The sequence below is a fragment of the Ranitomeya variabilis genome, chromosome 4 (assembly GCF_051348905.1).
Source record: "Ranitomeya variabilis isolate aRanVar5 chromosome 4, aRanVar5.hap1, whole genome shotgun sequence".
NCBI lineage: Eukaryota > Metazoa > Chordata > Amphibia > Anura > Dendrobatidae > Ranitomeya > Ranitomeya variabilis.
The window spans coordinates 443,072,993-443,093,488 of NC_135235.1; the positions used below are offsets into that span (position 1 = coordinate 443,072,993).

Sequence of the window (20,496 nt, forward strand, 5' to 3'; positions counted from 1 at the left end):
GACTCAGGGTTTACCTTCTATCCTCATTGTCTATCAACATTATCAACCATTTTCTTTACATAACATTAAACCTTCTCATTATCTTTCTCACTAACATGCATGCTGGACACCACGTCTACCCCTACGGGCCCACTGCATCCTTCTTCTAGCTTTCACTTTCTTTCAGGGAACATCATCAGCATTTCTTTACAATTAACTAGTTGGATACATATAACTTTCTCATATAAACATTATCATCACTTTCTTTCATCAAACATTATTGCTATCTCTTAGCCTTTAAAGCAATATCACCATTTAAGTGCAACAAATGAACATCCCCTTTAAGAGGGGACCAAGTCTCTATGAGGTAGCATATCTTCTCAAGCTACCAGTCCATACTCGGCAAAAGGTTCCAGTGTGGTATCTTCACAAAGAGTCCTTTTTGAAGTAAAACCAGTAGGGAGCACCTTTAATAAGGTGCAAACTATTTACAAGAAGTTTGTATCATGCATTGTTCATGATCCAGCAGTTCTTTCAGTGATGAATAAACAGGAAACAAAACAAAAAGCAGAAGAAGGGATCCCGGGTAAACAAAGGGATCCCTTTAAGAATAACCCAGGTCGGGTTTAAAGTAGCAAAAAGCAGGGAAACAAACAGTTAACTATGTACAGTTTCAGGTTTCCGAGGTTTAGTTGGACGGCTTCCAGGGCTGCACCTGGCACTTAACCCTTCTTGGCCTGGGCAAAGTGAGGTCCAGGGTTACACCCAGTGCTGGACAAACGCCGTTAATCCGTCTTTCATGTACGGTGAAATCATGCGCAGCGATGAAGGTCTGCGCAGCTTGAGTAGGGGCATTTGCTGCAGCAGAGGTAGCGGCTGCTGCAAAATCAGTCACTGGAACGGAGTCAGCAGCTGCGGCACTAGCAGTCGCGGGAGTGGTGTCAGTCATCAGGGCAGGGTCGTCCTTCATACCTGCTTCAGATGCGGTCCCTCCGGTGCCGGTCTGCTCCGTCTCCGCTGGGGTCTGGAATGCTGGCTGCAGGGCCTCGTGCTGCGACGTTGTCATCTCTGCTCGCAGCATCTCGCTTTCCGGCAGGGCCTTGCTTTCCAGCTTCGGAGCGCTGGGACTTCTTTCCTGCTCCGGACCAGATGAGGCTGCCGACATATGTCTGGTGAGGCTCCTGATGATGGCCTTCTTCCACCCGGCCCCAGTGCTCAGCTGCGTCCGCCGGGGTCGGTCGCTGAGCTCGTCCACTCCGGCCTGCAGGAATTCAGCATCAGCGGTGGAGGCCTGGTTGCGGTGCCCCTCCCGGTGGCTGGGGGAGTCCTCTGCTCCGACCCCACGGTCCGGCTCCGGGCGGCTCGCCATGGCGTCCTCCATGTCGCTCACTTCTTCTTCCTGGTCCTTTTCCCGCTCTCTCCTTCGTGGGCGGTTTCGTTTTCTTTGTCTCTGCCCCCCATTGAGGATCAGGAGGCGGACCTCTGCTGCTGACGGACACGTCCTCATGGTGCAGAAATATTTAGACTGGGCGGCCATTGTTTTTCGCGCTCTTCAGCTTGCCTACGCCCACTCCACGCCCCTCTTCTTCTCCGGCGCTCTCCTCAGCGCTGTAATGGCGGCAGATTTTGGCGGTAAATGGCGCAGCACACAGTCTTTGCAATAAAGTACAGTCCAAGCACAACAAATCACAGTCCCAAGGCACACATGACCTGATTCTTCAGGCTTAAGTAGATCCTGTTCGTGACGCCAAGTTGTAGCGCCCCCACTGCCGCAGGGCCGAGGGGTACCCGGTACCGGGCCTCTGAGTCTCTGCTCTGGGGTTGTCACGGTGGCTAGGCCCAGTCCGTGACCCTGCCGAGGGGCGCACAGTGATAGATATGACGGGTGAAGGTGGTGGTGAGGCTGTAGTGGTGCGATGCAGTAAATAACGAGGACACCAGGTTGCAGTCTCTTTACCTCTTTACTGAAGATTTCTGGGTCCTCAGTCCGGAATCCGGATAACCAGGCTACGCAAGTCCGGCCGGTCCAATGGCACCTCCAGAGTTCTCTTAGCAGGTAGAAATCTGTGCCTTCCTTCTAGCGCTATGTGTTGCGGTCCTTCCCTGCTGTGCTTACAGAAAGTCCCCACAACTGTTGTGTCTGTTTCTTAAGTTCCCTCACAACTCGATTAGATGATGTTCTGCTAATCCTCCGTCCCTCCCTGGTGTTCTGGTTGGGACGGCACCCGTTTGACGGGTAGGCTCGGAGCTCTTCCGGGACCCTAGAGTCGCCCCTCTCCACAAGTTGCCCCCCAAGACTGCATAGGTGATATAAGTTAGACAGCCTGCCTTAGACTGACTGCCCTGCCGCTGTTTAGAGTATTGCTTGAAGCTGGATGTTGAAATACCCTCTCGGCGTTCCGGCCACCGGTAGTGCGCCTCAGTAGGGTGTTGCTTCGGTCTTACAGCACGACCCCTACTGGTATTCTCCTATTGCTTGATCTCGTTTCTCACTCAGCACAATCTATCTCGCTTCTGATCCTTCCTTGGGCACCGCCGCTATGCTGAGCAGGCACGGTCCCGTTACATTCGTTCAAGTTGCCAAGCCTCTGTCAGGATCCCACCCCTGACAGAGACCCTACTGTATCTTCCCCCACAACACCCTCTGCCACAAGGTGTTGCCTGGTTCCAACCCAGTCAGCTTTCTTCTCTAACTTCCTGCCTGACCCCCAGTTTACCCACTATGGTGGGGAGTGGCCTAGTGAATAGAACCCTTAGCTCCCCCCGGAGGCCCGACTGTGAAATGTATTGGTGTCTGTGATACCTGATCAGATGAACTCTTTCAGTGCCATCAGACGCACCATAGCCCCCCTTAGTGGCGGAGCCACAGTACTGCAACGACCAGGACTCTGGGGCGCTGCATCATTATCTCAGTAAATTAGAATACTTTATAACACCTGCTTGAAAAATGATTTTAAAATCCAAAATGTTGGCCTACTGATATGTATGTTCAGTAAATGCACTCAATACTTGGTCGGTGCTCGTTTTGCATCAGTTACTGCATTAATGTGGCGTGGCCTGGAGGCGATCAGCCTGTGGCACTGCTGAAGTGATATGGAAGCCCAGGTTGCTTTGATAGCAGTCTTCAGCTTATCTGCATTGTTGGGTCTGGTGTTTCTCATCTTCCTCTTGACAATACCCCATAGATTCTCCATCGGGCTAAGGTCAGGTGAGTTTGCTGGCCAATCAAGCACAGTGATACTGTTGTTTTTAAACCAGGTATTGGTACTTTTGGCAGTGTGGACAGGTGCCAAGTTCTGCTGGAGAATGAAATTTCCATCTCCAAAAAGCTTATCAGCAGAGGGAAGCATGAAGTGCTCTTAAATTGTCTGTTAGACGGCTGCCGTGACTTTAGTCTTGATAAAAAAAAAACAGTGGACCTACACCAGCAGATGACATGGCTCCCGAAACCATCACTGACTGTGGATACTTCACATTAGACCTCAAGCAGCTTGGATTGTTGCCTCTCCACTCTTCTTCCAGACTCTGGGACCTTGATTTCTAAATGAAATGCAAAATTTACTTTCATCTGAAAACAACACCTTGGACCAAAGAGCAACAGTCCAGTATTTTTCTCCTTGGCCCACGTAGGACGCTTCTGGCGTTGTTCAATTAGTCATGAGTTGCTTTACACGAGGAATGCGACACTTGTAGGCCATGTCCTGGATATGTCTGTGTGTGGTGGCTCTTGAAGCAATGACTCCAGCAGCTGTCCACTCCTTGTGAATCTCCCCCAAATTTTTTAATGGCCTTTTCTTTCAAGGCTGCGGTTATCCCGGTTGCTTGTGCACCTTTTCCTACCACCCTTTTTCCTTTCACTCAACTTTCCATTAATATGCTTAGATACAGCACTCTGTGAACAGCCAGCTTCTTTAACAATTACCTTTTGTGGCATACCCTCCTTGTGGAGTGTGTCAATGGCTGCCTTCTGGACATCTGTCAAGTCAGCAGTCTTCCCAATGATTGTGGAGCCTACTGAAACAGACTAAAGGACCATTAAAATGCTTGGGAAGCCTTTGCAGGTGTTTTTGTTAATTATTTGGCTGTAAGCCATAATCATCAACATTAACAGAAATAAACACTTGAAATAGATCACTCTGTTTGTAATGACTCTGTATAATATGAGTTTAACTTTTTGTATTGAAGAACTGAAATAAATTAACTTTTTGATGATATTCTAATTTTGTGAGAAGCACCTTTACACGAATAGCTGCTGCCAAATACGGTATTATTCTCAAAATCAGAGGAATAATTTAGAACATTAATGCAGGACTTCTATTAATATCCATAAAGCATAATGTGAGTTAACAGATGTTTAGAAAGAGTAACCTGTGACCAGACTGCCCCACTACTGTACTGTAACATGGGAGATAATAGGGATGATTCATCAAAGTGTTACAGCAAGTCTTCTAGTTTAGAACTGGTGAGATTAACACCAGCCTTAATGAACTGTATTTAAATAATTCAGTTTCCTGTTACAGCCATACTTTAATGAGAATAGCTTCACAAAGTTTAATTAATACATAAGGATTTAGTGATCACTGTGAAGTTTTCATTTTTCACTACTGTTATGCATTATGAAAGGGGTTAGTTAGGTTAGAAAATATGATTTAATTTGTACTGGATCTTCATATTGTGACCAAAGTGGAAAACAGCAGCAAAGAGCGTCTCTGGAGGACCTGTCCAGTCCTGCATTATGCCTTGATATGAATGGGCACTGTGTAATGCTTAAATTCTCCTGTGGTGGCGCTGCTAGGAAACTGAACACTTACTGCTTGGTTTCTACACAGATTACAGCTGATTGGCACCCTTTGTGATTCGCTTTTTGTCAAGAGACCCTCCTAGGAAGTAGAGATTGATTCAAGGACAGAATAAATATAACAAGATGTAAAGTAATAAAAGTAAAATATAATGGGTTCTGATTGAATTTCATGCTTCAGATTTGGATATGAGGTTTCCTGTTATACTGTAAAGACATGGCTATTAATCTACCAAGTGCAAATAATGCTACATAAACATCATACACTCTCAATAACTCTATTGTCTTCTTAGGCTTGGATCCCTCATGGTTTCTTCAGTATGTGGCTGTATGGGACAAACAAACAGATTTCTTATATTTCTTTGTGGCGAATGACTGGCTGTCTGTAGACAATGAACGAAATGGAGGAAGAGTGGAAAAAGAGATTCTGGCCACATGTAAGTTCTACTATGGGCTCATGTTTCCCAGTTGTTGCCCTTCTTCAGGTATTGACTTAAAATATGAAGTCTTACTTTGTGTATTGTGCAAAGTCAACAGTTTCTATGCTGTTAATCAAATTTACCGTAATTCCTGTTTAACTTCTACATACCATCAATCACAGTAATGGAATGTTTCTTGACTTATTTACAGTATCAATCTGTCCAAAAGCTGGAGTCATACTCTTCATCTACCACTTAACTTTTACTTGTTTATATGGAGATCTATGACATATCCACTCAGGTTCCTTCAATGGATGTGATAATCTCTCTGGAAAACAAATGACAAAATTCCCAGCTAAGAGTTATTTCTTGTACTGATTTCTGAGTGGGTCTTTACATTAGTTATTGACACCTACTCATGCTGTACAGGATGAGGGGCAGCAGGTAAAAAAATCCCAAGGAACCCTAGAGAAGTAGTTTAAAGGTTGGATATGATGTCCTGGTGTGTTGGGCACCACCACTTTGGGTATAAAGCTGAATTTTCAGATTTTGCTTGTAACGTTACTGTTATTTAGAATACATAGTGTATGTTTTTTGGACACTTGAATTGTCTTTAGTTGTGAGCAATGACATTAGCCAAGGATTAGCCTAAATCTAGTTCAGCTGAATGACAGAGTTCTTGTTATGGACATAATGGATTGATGCTATACCATCCAAGAGCCCCCTGATCAACCTTATGACGGAGGAGAAACGTGTAGAGACTCGGCATGAGATTCAGATAAGTACTGAGCTAGATTTAGAACACATGCTGTAGTTTTTTAATCGTGGATGACCTATGCCTACTACCTTTATCTAATAATTTCTGAGATGTAGCCTACTCCCTGTGTGCCCAAATGAAATATATTGGTGTAACTGGGTAGATATATGCACTGAGACACTATGGACAACTACCTGATCTGCCTATACATTAGTAATTAATTATATATCCTTTTCTAGTTAGTATCAATATAGGGCTAACTAAGAATATAAAGGGCTAGTCTTCGGTGAGCTGAGTCTAGGGTGCCAACCTCCTCGGCAATGCAGCGCTACTACCAAGGACAAATAGGGATAGGGATTTTCCCAAACTTCTCTAGATTTATAGATTATACACTCTATGTGGTTATAAGTGACTGTAAGTTTTACCAAAAATCTAAACAAAAACACAATAACATATTACTTTCTGTGTTTACCTGTGGAGAGGATGTTTTTAAAGTTTGGAAATAAATGGTTATTTTTAATGAGTTTTTCTTTTAAGATGGTACTGATTACACTTTTGAACTGTAAAATGGCGTGGGGCGACAGCCGTGGGTGAGACTTGTCTGTGGCACTTTACATGAAAGTGTAGGTCATGGCTGGGTGTGTGAACTTGTGCCGTGAGGGCATTATGCCCATGCTGGCCGTATGTTACAGTTGTTGTGGGTATACCAGGACCAGATGTTTCACAGTTCAATAAGGGAGACCACCATTCTAAACTCTTTACTGAATGGTAACTCGGTAAGAGTTGTATACAAGGGATAGCGGGTACAAAGTCTTGTAAATGTTTCTTTTACAACTTGAAGCATTTTCCACATAGTTTCCTTCCTCAGTAGTTTACTCCAGGATTTTTTATGTCCACTGTTTTTCCCTACTTCACCACAACCCAGCTTTATCGCTACAGTCCTGCTTAACAAGTGTTCTTTACTTGTTCTGTGGTTCCATGTCCTCTTTCCAATACTGGTGCCTTCGAAGTCCCGCTCGGAACACTTCATCCCATGCACTCAGTTCTGTTTAGGCCCATTACCTTCCAGCGTTATTACCTCAGGGTATCGTGGCTCGGCGTCCACTCCTAGTACCCGTTTCTGGAAGGCCATTCTGTCTCTTAGTCACTTGTAATTCAGATCTCACTATTATTATTATGTATTTACTGTATATAGCACCATTGATTCCATGGTGCTGTACATGAGAAGGGGTTACATACAAGTTACAGATATCACTTACAGTAAACAAACTAACAATGACAGACTGATACAGAGGGGTGAGGACTCTGCCCTTGCGGGCTTACATTCTACACTATCCCTTCTCTTTGGTCTCCCCAGAATGCAGCATTGCTTACCTTGAACCTTTAGGTTCATTCAGTATACACTCAAGGCCCTATCTAACTTTCTAACAGGAAATCATCACTTTCCCTATAACCCAGCCCCTCCTACTCTGGGCTAGTCCCCTCTAATTGTTTCTACAGTCAATCTACAGTGGGTACGGAAAGTATTCAGACTCCTTTAAATTTTTACTTTTTGTTTCATTGCAGCCATTTGGTAAATTAAAAAAAGTTCATTTTTTTCTCATTAGTGTACACTCTGCACCCCATCTTGACTAAAAAAAACCCCCAAAAATGTAGAAAATTTTGCAAATTTATTAAAAAAGAAAAACTGAAATATCACATAGTCATAAGTATTCAGACCCTTTTCTCAGACACTCATATTTAAGTCACATGCTGTCCATTTCCTTGTGATCCTCCCTGAGATGGTTCTACTCCTTCACTGGAGTCCAGCTGTGTTTAATTAAACTGACAGGACTTGATTTAGAAAGGCACACACCTGTCTATATAAGACCTCCCAGCTCACAGTGCATGTCAGACTAAATGAGAATCATGAGGTCAAAGGAATGGCTAAGGAGCTCAGAGACAGAATTGTGGCAAGACACAGATCTGGCCAAGGTTACAAAATAAGCACAGTGGCCTCCATAATCCTTAAATGGAGGAAGTTTGGGACCACCAGAAGTCTTCCTAGACCTGGCCATCCAGCCAAACTGAGCAATCGTGGGAGAAGAGCCTTGGTGGGAGAGGTAAAGAAGAACCCCAAGATCACTGTGGCTGAGCTCCAGAGATGCAGTAGAGAGATGGGAGAAAGTTCCACAAAGTCAACTATCACTGCAGCCCTCCACCAGTCGGGCCTTTAGGCAGAGTGGTCCAACGGAAACCTCTCCTCAGTGCAAGACATATGAAAGCCCGCATAGAGTTTGCTAAAAAACACATGAAAGACTCCCAGACTATGAGAAATAAGATTCTCTGGTCTGATGAAACGAAGATAGACCTTTTTGGTGATAATTCTAAGCGGAATGTATGGAGAAAGCCAGGCACTGCTCGTCACCTGCCCAATACAATCCCAACAGTGAAACATGGTGGTGGCAGCATCATTCTATGATGGGGGTGTTTTTCAGCTGCAGGGAGAGGACAACTGGTTGCCATTGAAGGAAACATGAATGAGGCCAAGTACAGAGATATCCTGGATGAAAACCTCTTCCAGAGTGCTCTGGACCTCAGACTTGGCCGAAGCTTCACCTTCCAACAAGACAATGACCCTAAGCACACAACTAAAATAACAAAGGAACGACTTCAGAACAACTATGTGACCATTCTTCACTGGCCCAGCCAGAGCCCTGACCTAAACCCAATTGAGCATCTCTGGAGAGACCTGAAAATGGCTGTCCACCAACGTTCACCATCCAACCTGACCGAACTGGAGAGGATATGCAAGGAAGAATGGCAGAGGATCCCCAAATCCAGATGTTACAAACTTGTTGCATTATTCCCAAGAAAACTCATGGCTGTACTAGCTCAAAAGGGTGCTTCCACTCAATACTGAGCAAAGGGTCTGAATACTTATGACCATTTGATATTTCAGTTTTTCTTTTTTTTTAAATTTGCTAAAATTTCTACATTTCTGTTTTTTTTCAGTCAAGATAGGGTGCAGAGTGTACACTAATGAGAAAAAAAATGAACTTTTTTTAATTTACCAAATGGCTGCAATGAAACAAAGAGTGAAAAATTTAAAGGGGTCTGGATACTTGTCGCACTGTACATATATTTCATATATTACCAACATTACTAAGATGTTTAACACATATCATTATTCACGTTAAATATCACATCACACAACATTGAAACTTGTTTCTTCAAAAGGGAAACATGGGCACCATATCCATATCCTTACAGAACCACGATTGTGAGCATTTGTATAGCAGTTCCCACTGAAAGCCTTAGGCCGGCGTCACACTCGGCGTAAGACAATACGGTCCGTATTTTACGGCCGTAATACGGCCGTAATACGGAGAAATGTTCCCAAAATATTGATCCGTAGTCAGGGTGTGTCAGCGTATTTTGCGCATGGCATCCTCCGTATGTAATCCGTATGGCATCCGTACTGCGATATTTTCTCTCAGGCTTGCAAAACCGACATCTAATGGATTTATGTGCTCAAATGTTCGGGAAAACATATATACAGTATATATATATATATGTCATTGAGACACATATATATATATATAGTCTGTATTTATATTTACTACAGCGCGATATCTGTGAAAAGCCGGTAATTCAATTGCCGGCTTCTCATTTCTCCTTCCCAAACCCGACAGGATATGAGACATGGTTTACTGTCATGGTTCTCAATGGCAAGAGAACGTAGTAAAGCATACAAAAGGACTAGCTCTTGGAAGATGGGAACTCGAGCTGACTGTGAGCTAAACCTACCGCACAAATAACAGTGGCCGGGTAGCGTGCCTACGTTTTATCCCTAGACGCCCAGCGCCAGCCGGAGAACTGACTGACCCTAGCAGAGGAAAATACAGACCTGGCTTACCTCTAGAGAAATTTTCCCCAAAAGGCAGACAGTAGCCCCCACATATATTGTCGGTGATTTCAGAGGAAATTGACATACGAAGTATGAAGATAGGTTTAGCAAATTGAGGTCCGCTTACTAGATAGTAGGAAGACAGAAAAGGGAACTTCACAGTCAGCTGAAAACCCTTTCAAAACACCATCCTGGAATTACTTTAAGACTCTAATATCAACTTATGACACCAGAGTGGCAATTCCAGCTCACAAGAGCTTCCAGCCTCAGAAATAAACAATCACAGAGAACTGGAACAAAAATGCAAAACAAACTTAGGACTACAAGTCCAACTTAGCTGATAGTAGTCTAGGAGCAGGAACATGCAACAGAAAGGCTTCTGGTAACATTGTTGGCCGGCATAGAAATGACTGAGGAGCAAGGCTAAATAGACAACTCCCACATCCTGATGGAAACAGGTGAACAGAGGCGATGAAGCACACAAGTTCAGTACCACCAGTGACCACCGGGGGAGCCCAGAAACCAAATTCACAACAGTACCCCCCCCTCAAGGAGGGGGCACCGAACCCTCACCAGAACCACCAGGGCGATCAGGATGAGCCCTATGAAAGGCACGGACCAAATCGGAGGCATGAACATCAGAGGCTGTCACCCAAGAATTATCCTCCTGACCGTAGCCCTTCCACTTGACCAGATACTGAAGTCTCCGTCTGGAAACACGGGAGTCCAAGATCTTCTCGACAACGTACTCCAACTCACCCTCAACCAACACCGGAGCAGGAGGCTCAACGGAAGGCACAACCGGTACCTCATACCTGCGCAACAATGACCGATGGAAGACATTATGAATAGAAAAAGATGCAGGGAGGTCCAAACGAAAGGACACAGGGTTAAGAATCTCCAATATCTTGTACGGGCCGATGAACCGAGGCTTAAACTTAGGAGAAGAAACCTTCATAGGGACAAAACGAGAAGACAACCACACCAAGTCCCCAACACAAAGACGAGGACCAACACAACGACGGCGGTTGGCAAAATGCTGAGTCTTCTCCTGGGACAACTTCAAATTGTCCACCACATGCCCCCAAATCTGATGCAACCTCTCCACCACAGCATCCACTCCAGGACAATCCGAAGACTCCACCTGACCGGAAGAGAAACGAGGATGAAACCCCGAATTACAGAAGAAAGGAGAAACCAAGGTGGCAGAACTAGCCCGATTATTGAGGGCAAACTCCGCCAAGGGCAAAAAGGCAACCCAATCATCCTGATCCGCAGACACAAAACACCTCAAATAAGTCTCCAAGGTCTGATTAGTTCGCTCGGTCTGGCCATTAGTCTGAGGATGGAAAGCAGACGAAAAAGACAAATCAATGCCCATCCTAGCACAGAACGCTCGCCAAAATCTAGACACGAATTGGGTTCCCCTGTCAGACACGATATTCTCCGGAATACCATGCAAGCGAACCACATTTTGAAAAAACAGAGGAACCAACTCGGATGAGGAAGGCAATTTAGGCAAGGGGACCAAATGGACCATCTTAGAGAAACGGTCACACACCACCCAGATGACAGACATCTTCTGAGAAACAGGGAGATCAGAAATAAAATCCATGGAGATGTGAGTCCAAGGCCTCTTCGGAATAGGCAAAGATAACAACAATCCACTAGCCCGAGAACAACAAGGCTTGGCCCGAGCACAAACATCACAAGACTGCACAAAACCTCGCACATCTCGCGACAGGGAAGGCCACCAGAAGGACCTAGCCACCAAATCCCTGGTACCAAAGATTCCAGGATGACCAGCTAACGCAGAAGAATGGACCTCCGATATGACTCTACTGGTCCAATCATCAGGAACAAACATTCTACCAGGCGGGCAACGATCAGGTCTATGCGCCTGAAACTCCTGCAAGACCCGTCGCAAGTCTGGGGAAACAGCAGATAATATCACTCCATCCTTAAGGATACCTGTAGGTTCAGAATTACCAGGGGAATCAGGCTCAAAACTCCTAGAAAGGGCATCCGCCTTCACATTTTTAGAACCCGGTAGGTAAGAAACCACAAAATTAAACCGAGAGAAAAATAACGACCAGCGCGCCTGTCTAGGATTCAGGCGCCTGGCAGACTCAAGATAAATCAAATTCTTGTGGTCAGTCAATACCACCATCTGATGTCTAGCCCCCTCAAGCCAATGACGCCACTCCTCAAAAGCCCACTTCATAGCCAAGAGCTCCCGATTACCAATATCATAATTTCGCTCAGCGGGCGAAAATTTACGAGAAAAGAACGCGCAAGGTCTCATCACGGAGCAGTCGGAACTTTTCTGCGACAAAACCGCCCCAGCTCCGATTTCTGAAGCGTCGACCTCAACCTGAAAAGGAAGAGTAACATCAGGCTGACGCAATACAGGGGCGGAAGAAAAGCGGCGCTTAAGCTCCCGAAAGGCCTCCACAGCAGCAGGGGACCAATCAGCAACATCAGCACCCTTCTTCGTCAAATCAGTCAACGGTTTAGCAACATCAGAAAAACCAGTTATAAATCGACGATAAAAATTAGCAAAGCTCAAAAACTTCTGAAGGCTCTTAAGAGAAGAGGGTTGCGTCCAATCACAAATAGCCTGAACCTTGACAGGGTCCATCTCAATGGAAGAGGGGGAAAAAATGTACCCCAAAAACGAAATCTTTTGAACCCCAAAAACGCACTTAGAACCCTTTACACACAAGGAATTAGAGCGCAAAACCTGAAAAACCCTCCTGACCTGTTGGACATGAGAGTCCCAGTCGTCCGAAAAAATCAAAATATCATCCAGATACACAATCATAAATTTATCCAAATATTCACGGAAAATGTCATGCATAAAAGACTGAAAGACTGAAGGGGCATTTGAAAGACCAAAAGGCATTACTAAATACTCAAAATGGCCCTCAGGCGTATTAAATGCGGTTTTCCACTCATCCCCCTGCTTAATTCGCACTAAATTATACGCCCCACGAAGATCAATCTTAGAGAACCACTTGGCCCCCTTTATTCGAGCAAACAAATCAGTAAGCAGTGGCAAAGGATACTGATATTTAACCGTGATTTTATTCAAAAGCCGATAATCAATACACGGCCTCAAAGAGCCATCTTTTTTAGATACAAAGAAAAATCCGGCTCCTAAGGGAGATGACGAAGGACGAATATGTCCCTTTTCCAAGGACTCCTTAATATATTCCCGCATAGCAGCGTGTTCAGGCACAGATAGATTAAATAAACGACCCTTTGGAAACTTACTGCCCGGAATCAGATCTATTGTACAATCGCAATCTCTGTGTGCGGAGGTAGTGAACCAAGTTTAGGCTCCTCAAAAACGTCACGATAATCAGATAAAAATTCCGGAATCTCAGAGGGAATAGATGACGAAATGGAAACCAAAGGTACGTCCCCATGAGTCCCCTGACATCCCCAGCTTAACACAGACATCGCTTTCCAGTCGAGGACTGGGTTATGAGATTGCAGCCATGGCAATCCAAGCACCAACACATCATGTAGATTATACAACACAAGGAAGCGAATAATCTCCTGGTGATCCGGATTAATACGCATAGTTACTTGTGTCCAGTATTGTGGTTTATTACTAGCCAATGGCGTGGAGTCAATACCCTTCAGAGGTATAGGAACTTCCAGAGGCTCTAAATTAAACCCACAGCGTTTGGCAAAGGACCAATCCATAAGACTCAAAGCGGCGCCAGAGTCGACATAGGCGTCCGCGGTAATAGACGATAAAGAGCAAATCAGGGTCACAGATAGAATAAACTTGGACTGTAAAGTACCAATTGAAACAGACTTATCAACCTTAGTACGTTTAGAGCATGCTGATATAACATGAGTTGAATCGCCACAATAGAAGCATAACCCATTTTTTCGCCTAAAATTCTGTCGTTCGCTTCTGGACAGAATTCTATCACATTGCATAATCTCTGGCGCCTTCTCAGTAGACACCGCCAAATGGTGCACAGGTTTGCGCTCCCGCAAACGCCGATCAATCTGAATAGCCATTGTCATGGACTCATTCAGACCTGCAGGCACAGGGAACCCCACCATAACATCTTTAATGGCATCAGAGAGACCCTCTCTGAAATTCGCCGCCAGGGCGCACTCATTCCACTGAGTAAGCACAGACCACTTACGAAATTTTTGGCAGTATATTTCAGCCTCATCTTGCCCTTGAGACAGGGCCATCAAGGCTTTTTCAGCCTGAATCTCTAAATGAGGTTCCTCATAAAGCAACCCCAAAGCCAGGAAAAACGCATCCACATTGAGCAACGCAGGATCCCCTGGTGCCAAAGCAAATGCCCAATCCTGAGGGTCGCCCCGGAGCAAGGAAATTACAATCCTAACCTGCTGTGCAGGATCTCCAGCGGAGCGAGATCTCAGAGACAAAAATAATTTACAATTATGTTTGAAATTCTGGAAGCGAGATCTATCCCCGGAGAAAAATTCAGGCAAAGGTACTCTAGGTTCAGATATAGGAGCATGAATTACAAAATCCTGTAAACTTTGAACCTTCATAGCGAGATTGTTTAGACCTGTAGCTAAACCCTGAGGATCCATTTTCATCAGGTGAAGTCAGAACCATTCAAGGATTAGAAGGAGAGAGAGACGAAGGCTGCAGTAAGCAGAGATGCTAGTGAATCAACTAATGAGCAAACTCAGAAAAAAAAAAAAAAAATTATCTGCTGACTTCTTTTCTCTCCTTTCTTCTGCCAATAATTTTAACCCTTGGCCGGCCAAACTGTCATGGTTCTCAATGGCAAGAGAACGTAGTAAAGCATACAAAAGGACTAGCTCTTGGAAGATGGGAACTCGAGCTGACTGTGAGCTAAACCTACCGCACAAATAACAGTGGCCGGGTAGCGTGCCTACGTTTTATCCCTAGACGCCCAGCGCCAGCTGGAGAACTGACTGACCCTAGCAGAGGAAAATACAGACCTGGCTTACCTCTAGAGAAATTTTCCCCAAAAGGCAGACAGTAGCCCCCACATATATTGTCGGTGATTTCAGAGGAAATTGACATACGAAGTATGAAGATAGGTTTAGCAAATTGAGGTCCGCTTACTAGATAGTAGGAAGACAGAAAAGGGAACTTCACAGTCAGCTGAAAACCCTTTCAAAACACCATCCTGGAATTACTTTAAGACTCTAATATCAACTCATGACACCAGAGTGGCAATTCCAGCTCACAAGAGCTTCCAGCCTCAGAAATAAACAATCACAGAGAACTGGAACAAAAATGCAAAACAAACTTAGGACTACAAGTCCAACTTAGCTGATAGTAGTCTAGGAGCAGGAACATGCAACAGAAAGGCTTCTGGTAACATTGTTGGCCGGCATAGAAATGACTGAGGAGCAAGGCTAAATAGACAACTCCCACATCCTGATGGAAACAGGTGAACAGAGGCGATGAAGCACACAAGTTCAGTACCACCAGTGACCACCGGGGGAGCCCAGAAACCAAATTCACAACAGTTTACATACAGTAAACCATCTCATATCCCCTTTTTTTTTGCATATTCCACACTACTAATGTTAGTAGTGTGTATGTGCAAAATGTGGGCGCTGTAGCTGCGCAAATAAAGGGTTAAATGGCGGAAAAAATTGGCGTGGGCTCCCGCGCAATTTTCTCCGCCAGAATGGTAAAGCCAGTGACTGACGGCAGATATTAATAGCCAGGAGAGGGTCCATGGTTATTGGCCCCCCCGTGGCTACAAACATCTGCCCCCAGCCACCCCAGAAAAGGCACATCTGGAAGATGCGCCTATTCTGGCACTTGGCCACTCTCTTCCAATTCCCGTGTAGCGGTGGGATATGGGGTAATGAAGGGTTAATGCCACCTTTCTACTGTAAGGTGACATTATGCCAGATTAATAATGGAGAGGTGTCAATGATGACACCTATCCATTATTAATCCAATTGTCTGAAAGGGTTAATAAAACACACACACATTATTAAAAAGTATTTTAATGAAATAAACACACAGGTTGTTTTAATATTTTATTGCTCTCTCAATCCATTTGCAAACCCTCGCTTGGCAAAATAATAAACGCACAAGATACATACCCTCAGATGAACCGTCACGTCCCACGAGGTAATCCATCTGAAGGGGTTAATTATTTTACAGCCATGAGCTGTGCTAATGCACTCGCTCGTGGTTGTAATCCCCGGGGAATGAAGGAAATGTAGGTCATTGACCTATATTTCCTTCAGTCGTGGTGATGCGCCCCCTGGTGGATGTCCTCATATGACCTGGAGCGTGGGAAAAAGTTCCCAGGCTGCAGTTCATGAGAACATCCAGCAGGGGCGCATCACCGCGACTGAAGGAAATGTAGGTCAATGACCTACATTTCCTTCATTCGCCGGGGAATTACAAGCACGAGCACAGCTGCATTTGCAGGGCTCCTGCTTGTAAATTATTTTAACCCCTTCAGATGAATTACCTCGTGGGACGTGACGGGTCTGCAGAAGGTATGTATATTGTGGGTTTATTGTTTAGCCAAGCGAGGGTCTGCAAATGGATTGAGAGAGCAATAAAATATTAAAACAACTGCTGTGTTTATTTCATTAAAATACTTTTAAATCATGTGTGTGTGTGTGTGTGTGTTTTTTAACCCTTTCAAACAATTGGATTAATAATGGATAGGTGTCATAATTGACGCCTCTCCATTATTAATCTGGCTTAATGTCACCTTACAATAGCAAGGTGGCATTAACCCTTCATTACCCCATATCCCACCGCTACACGGGAGTGGGAAGAGAGTGGCCAAGTGCCAGAATAGGCGCATCTTCCAGATGTGCCTTTTCTGGGGTGGCTGGGGGCAGATGTTTTTAGCCACGGGGGGGCCAATAACCATGGACCCTCTCCTGGCTATTAATATCTGCCCTCAGTCACTGGCTTTACCACTCTGGCGGAGAAAATTGCGCGGGAGCCCACGCCAATTTTTTCCACCATTTAACCCTTTATTTTAGCAGCTACAGCGCTGAAATTTTGCACATACACACTACTAACATTAGTAGTGTGGAATGTGCAAAAAAAAGGGGATATGAGATGGTTTACTGTATGTAAACCATGTCTCATATCCTGTCGGGTTTAGGCAGGAGAAATGAAAAGCCGGCAATTGAATTACCGACTTTTCACTAACACCGCTGCGTATTTCTCGCAAGTCACACTGCTGGTCCGTGTGGAATCCGTATTTTTCTCGCCCCCATAGACTTTCATTGGCGATTTTTTTGCGCAATACGCTGACAAACACAGCATGCTGCGATTTTGTACGGCCGTAGAAAGCCGTATATTACGGATCCGTAATATACGGCTGATAGGACGAGACCCATTGAGAAGCATTGTGCCGTATGTTATGCGAGTTTTACGCACGTAGTTTCTGCGCTCTTACGTCCGTAAAACTCGCATGTGTGACGGCGGCCTTAGAGTGGGACAAGATGATACAGTTGGATGTATGTGAGGTCAGCTCCGCCAGGTGACTGCAGATTTAAAAAAACGTTTAAGACAGTGTGTAGATGAAATTTGGTAAAATCTCATTCACAATTGCTCGGAGACTAGCTTCTGTTGGTAAATCTGGTCTTTTTAACGTGTGTACTGTTTCACTGTAGAGTTTAAGCAAACTAAGTTTTACAAAACCTATTTCACAATTCTATATCTTGACCATTTTGCATTTTGTAAAACACAGAAGCATGTTCCGGTTGTTCCCCAAATTACATAATTTGAAGACAAGCAAAAACATGACAACAACATGATGACAAACACATAAAAAAAACTTTTAAATTTTGAAAGGGGCCTTGGTGTACAAGACTGCAGTGCTGTCAGGATTCTCCTGCGCAGGTGCCGGGAGCAAATGGTCATGGGACCCCAAGTATACGATATGCATACTCCCAGCCACATTCCGACTAAACATATCCGGCCTTGCTCAATTCACTTGTATTGAGTGATGGCCAATCAGTGGGTAACCGCATGTATGCACGTCGCATATTTATTATCATGCACCTGCCCAGTCCTGATGCTGGTGAATCCTGACAGGGTGCACACTGCATGAATGCACAAGTCTGCAGTTGCATAGAGCAACTCTAAGGCCGGGGTCACACTTGCGAGTTCAATGTGCCACTGGCACTCGGGACTGGAGCGTGCGGCTGCATAGAAATACGTGCAGCCCCACACTCCAGTCCCGAGTGCCGGTGGCAGTGCCGGGACTTGATGCGAGAGACTGGCGTGAGTTTCTCGCATTGAACTCGCAAGTGTGACCCCGGCCTAAAGCTGCATAACCCCTTTAAGGTTTTGCATTTACATACCCTAAAAAAAATTGACTCATTTTTAGAATGTTTAAAATTGAAATCTCTGGCCTATTGGACACGTTGTGGATTAAAAAATATCCAGTTTGCCGTAAATTCTGTAGAGATTTTTATTTTTCTCCTTCGCCTCATTGGGGGACACAGGACTGTAGGTGTATGCTACTGCCGCCAGGAGGCTGACACTAAGTTAACATAAAAAAAAGTTTAGCTCCTCCTCTGTCGTATACACCCTGACACTGGCCGAAGGCGAACCCAGTTCATGCTTAGTGTCTGAAGGAGGCACAGTTCTGGTTTCCAGACCCTCTGTATTTTTTTTTCCACTTCACATCAGGAAATGAGACAGGGGCGTCGGACCCTTTTGAAGGGGTCCGATCTCCCCAAACCAACAACGGGTGAGCACGTGGAGTGTCACCTCCACGTATCCTCTCCCGCAACGTGGGACCACTTGCCGGACTCAGCCCTGTCCACCCTGAGGTAACGAAACCCTAGGCTGTACAGGTGCTTATGGACTGTCCGTGCAGACAGTCCCTCTCCTCATCCCCTGAAGGGAAGACGGAGTTAGGGTGCCTGCACCATCTTTTAAAAGCAGCCCCTCGCTAACCTTAAAAAGCTCCATCGCATGGTGGGGGGCTGGAGGGTTCCTGCAGCAGCACGGCGTCTGATTAATAGTGGGCCCGCGGTCTTTCTGCCACACCGCGGACCGAGATCCCGGCATCAACTTCCAGGTCCGCCTCATACAGGCTCCAGATAATTTAGTCCCCGGCTTCTAGCATCTTAGGCCATGGGTGGAAGCCCCGCCCCTTCTGACCACATCTTTGCCGGTGGTCCCGCCCCCTCATCCCTGGGCAAACGCTGTGAGAAATCTAGGTCCCGGCTTTGGCCTCCGCATAGGCCACGGACTGAAAACACCGCTTTTCCGGTGGGACCGCCCACCTAGGAAGTGCTTTTTTTTAAAGAGAACAGTGCGGTTGCGTCACCCTGTGACAGGCTCTACAGGACAAACGGGGATACAGGACTGGGGTAAGTGCTACTCCCCCCAGCCTGACAGCTGTAATATTCGTTCCTACAGCCTATCTAAGGTTCTGATATAGCATCAGCAGCGTCACCATGTCTAGAAGGACCAAGTCTCATACGGTTTTATATACCGCATGTGTAGCCTGTCGGTCCGCTTTTCCGCATGCCCAGAGTAATCGTCTCTGTCAGGCCTGCGATTCCGAATGCGCTCAGGTGCCCTCCCCTGCGACTCAGGCAGGATCTGTAATCTCTCCCCCACCGTGGGTCACGTCCTTGTCGCAATCTTTGGCATCCCTAACAAAGGCAATCGAGTCCTTTCAGACCCCAGCTGGGGCCAGGGACAGTGGTACTACTGCCTTGGAAAGGTCCTCTGACTCACAGGAACCTCCGGTCTGCAGGGGCCGCTCTCTCTCTAGTCAGACGCAGGGGAAATGAACCCACACAGCGTCTCCCGGGCCATCAGGTGCATCTGCATCCTTGAGTTCCGCCTCTCGTTCTCCCTCACCTGCAGAGATGAGTGAACATGGTTCGGACTGCGATTCCGAAGGGTCCCTCAATTTAGAGGCACCTGATTAGCAGGAGTCCATAGACAGCCTAATTGAGGCCGTCAACCAAACCCTGGGAGTAGAGGACAAATCCACCTTGACCTCTGGTCATAAGGTATCGTCAAGCAGCCTCATAGAGTGTTTTCCACTCACCCTGAGTTTGAGGACTTAGTCCAACGTCACAGAGAGCGTCCGAACAGGTTTTTCTCGGGACAGAAGGCCCTAAATGGGAGATACCCTTTCACCCCTGAGCTGCATAAGAAGTGGGCAGAATCCCCTTCGGTAGATCCCCTGGTGTCTCGTTTGGCCTCTAACATGCTGTTATCCCTTCCCAACGGTTCCTCTATTAGGGATCCAACTGATCGACTCATAGAGAGTTTGGCTCGTTCAGTTTTTGAGGCTTCAGGTTCAGCCCGCTCGCCCTCTTTTGCGGCGACTTGAGTAGCCAAGGCCATGATATCTTGGTCAGAATCTTTGACTAAGGCTTTACAGGAGAGGGAGCTACCAGCAGAGTTGACAGAGATGTCAAATCAGATAGCTCTAGCTGGAAGTTACCTGATTAATGCGTCTTTGGATGCAGCGAACTGTGCGACATTGGCGGCCGCAAATGCAATTGCCATTAGAAGGGCTCTTTGGTTGAGAACATGGCGGGCGGATTCTACCTCGAAAAAATCCCTTACTACTCTCCCATATCAGGGTGGTCGATTATTTGGAGAAAAACTGGATCAACTCATTGCTGATACCACTGGAGGGAA

General features: G+C 45.7%; 1 protein-coding gene across 1 annotated transcript in view; it reads left to right on the forward strand.

The window, feature by feature from the left end:
• LOC143767910 (polycystin-1-like) overlaps window positions 1–20,496 on the forward strand; it is a 331,505-nt gene that overhangs the window by 239,386 nt on the left and 71,623 nt on the right. Inside the window, exon 31 of the mRNA XM_077256430.1 lies at window positions 5,071–5,214. Coding sequence (XP_077112545.1) covers window positions 5,071–5,214 — 144 coding nt within the window. The remainder of the gene's footprint in view (window positions 1–5,070; window positions 5,215–20,496) is intronic.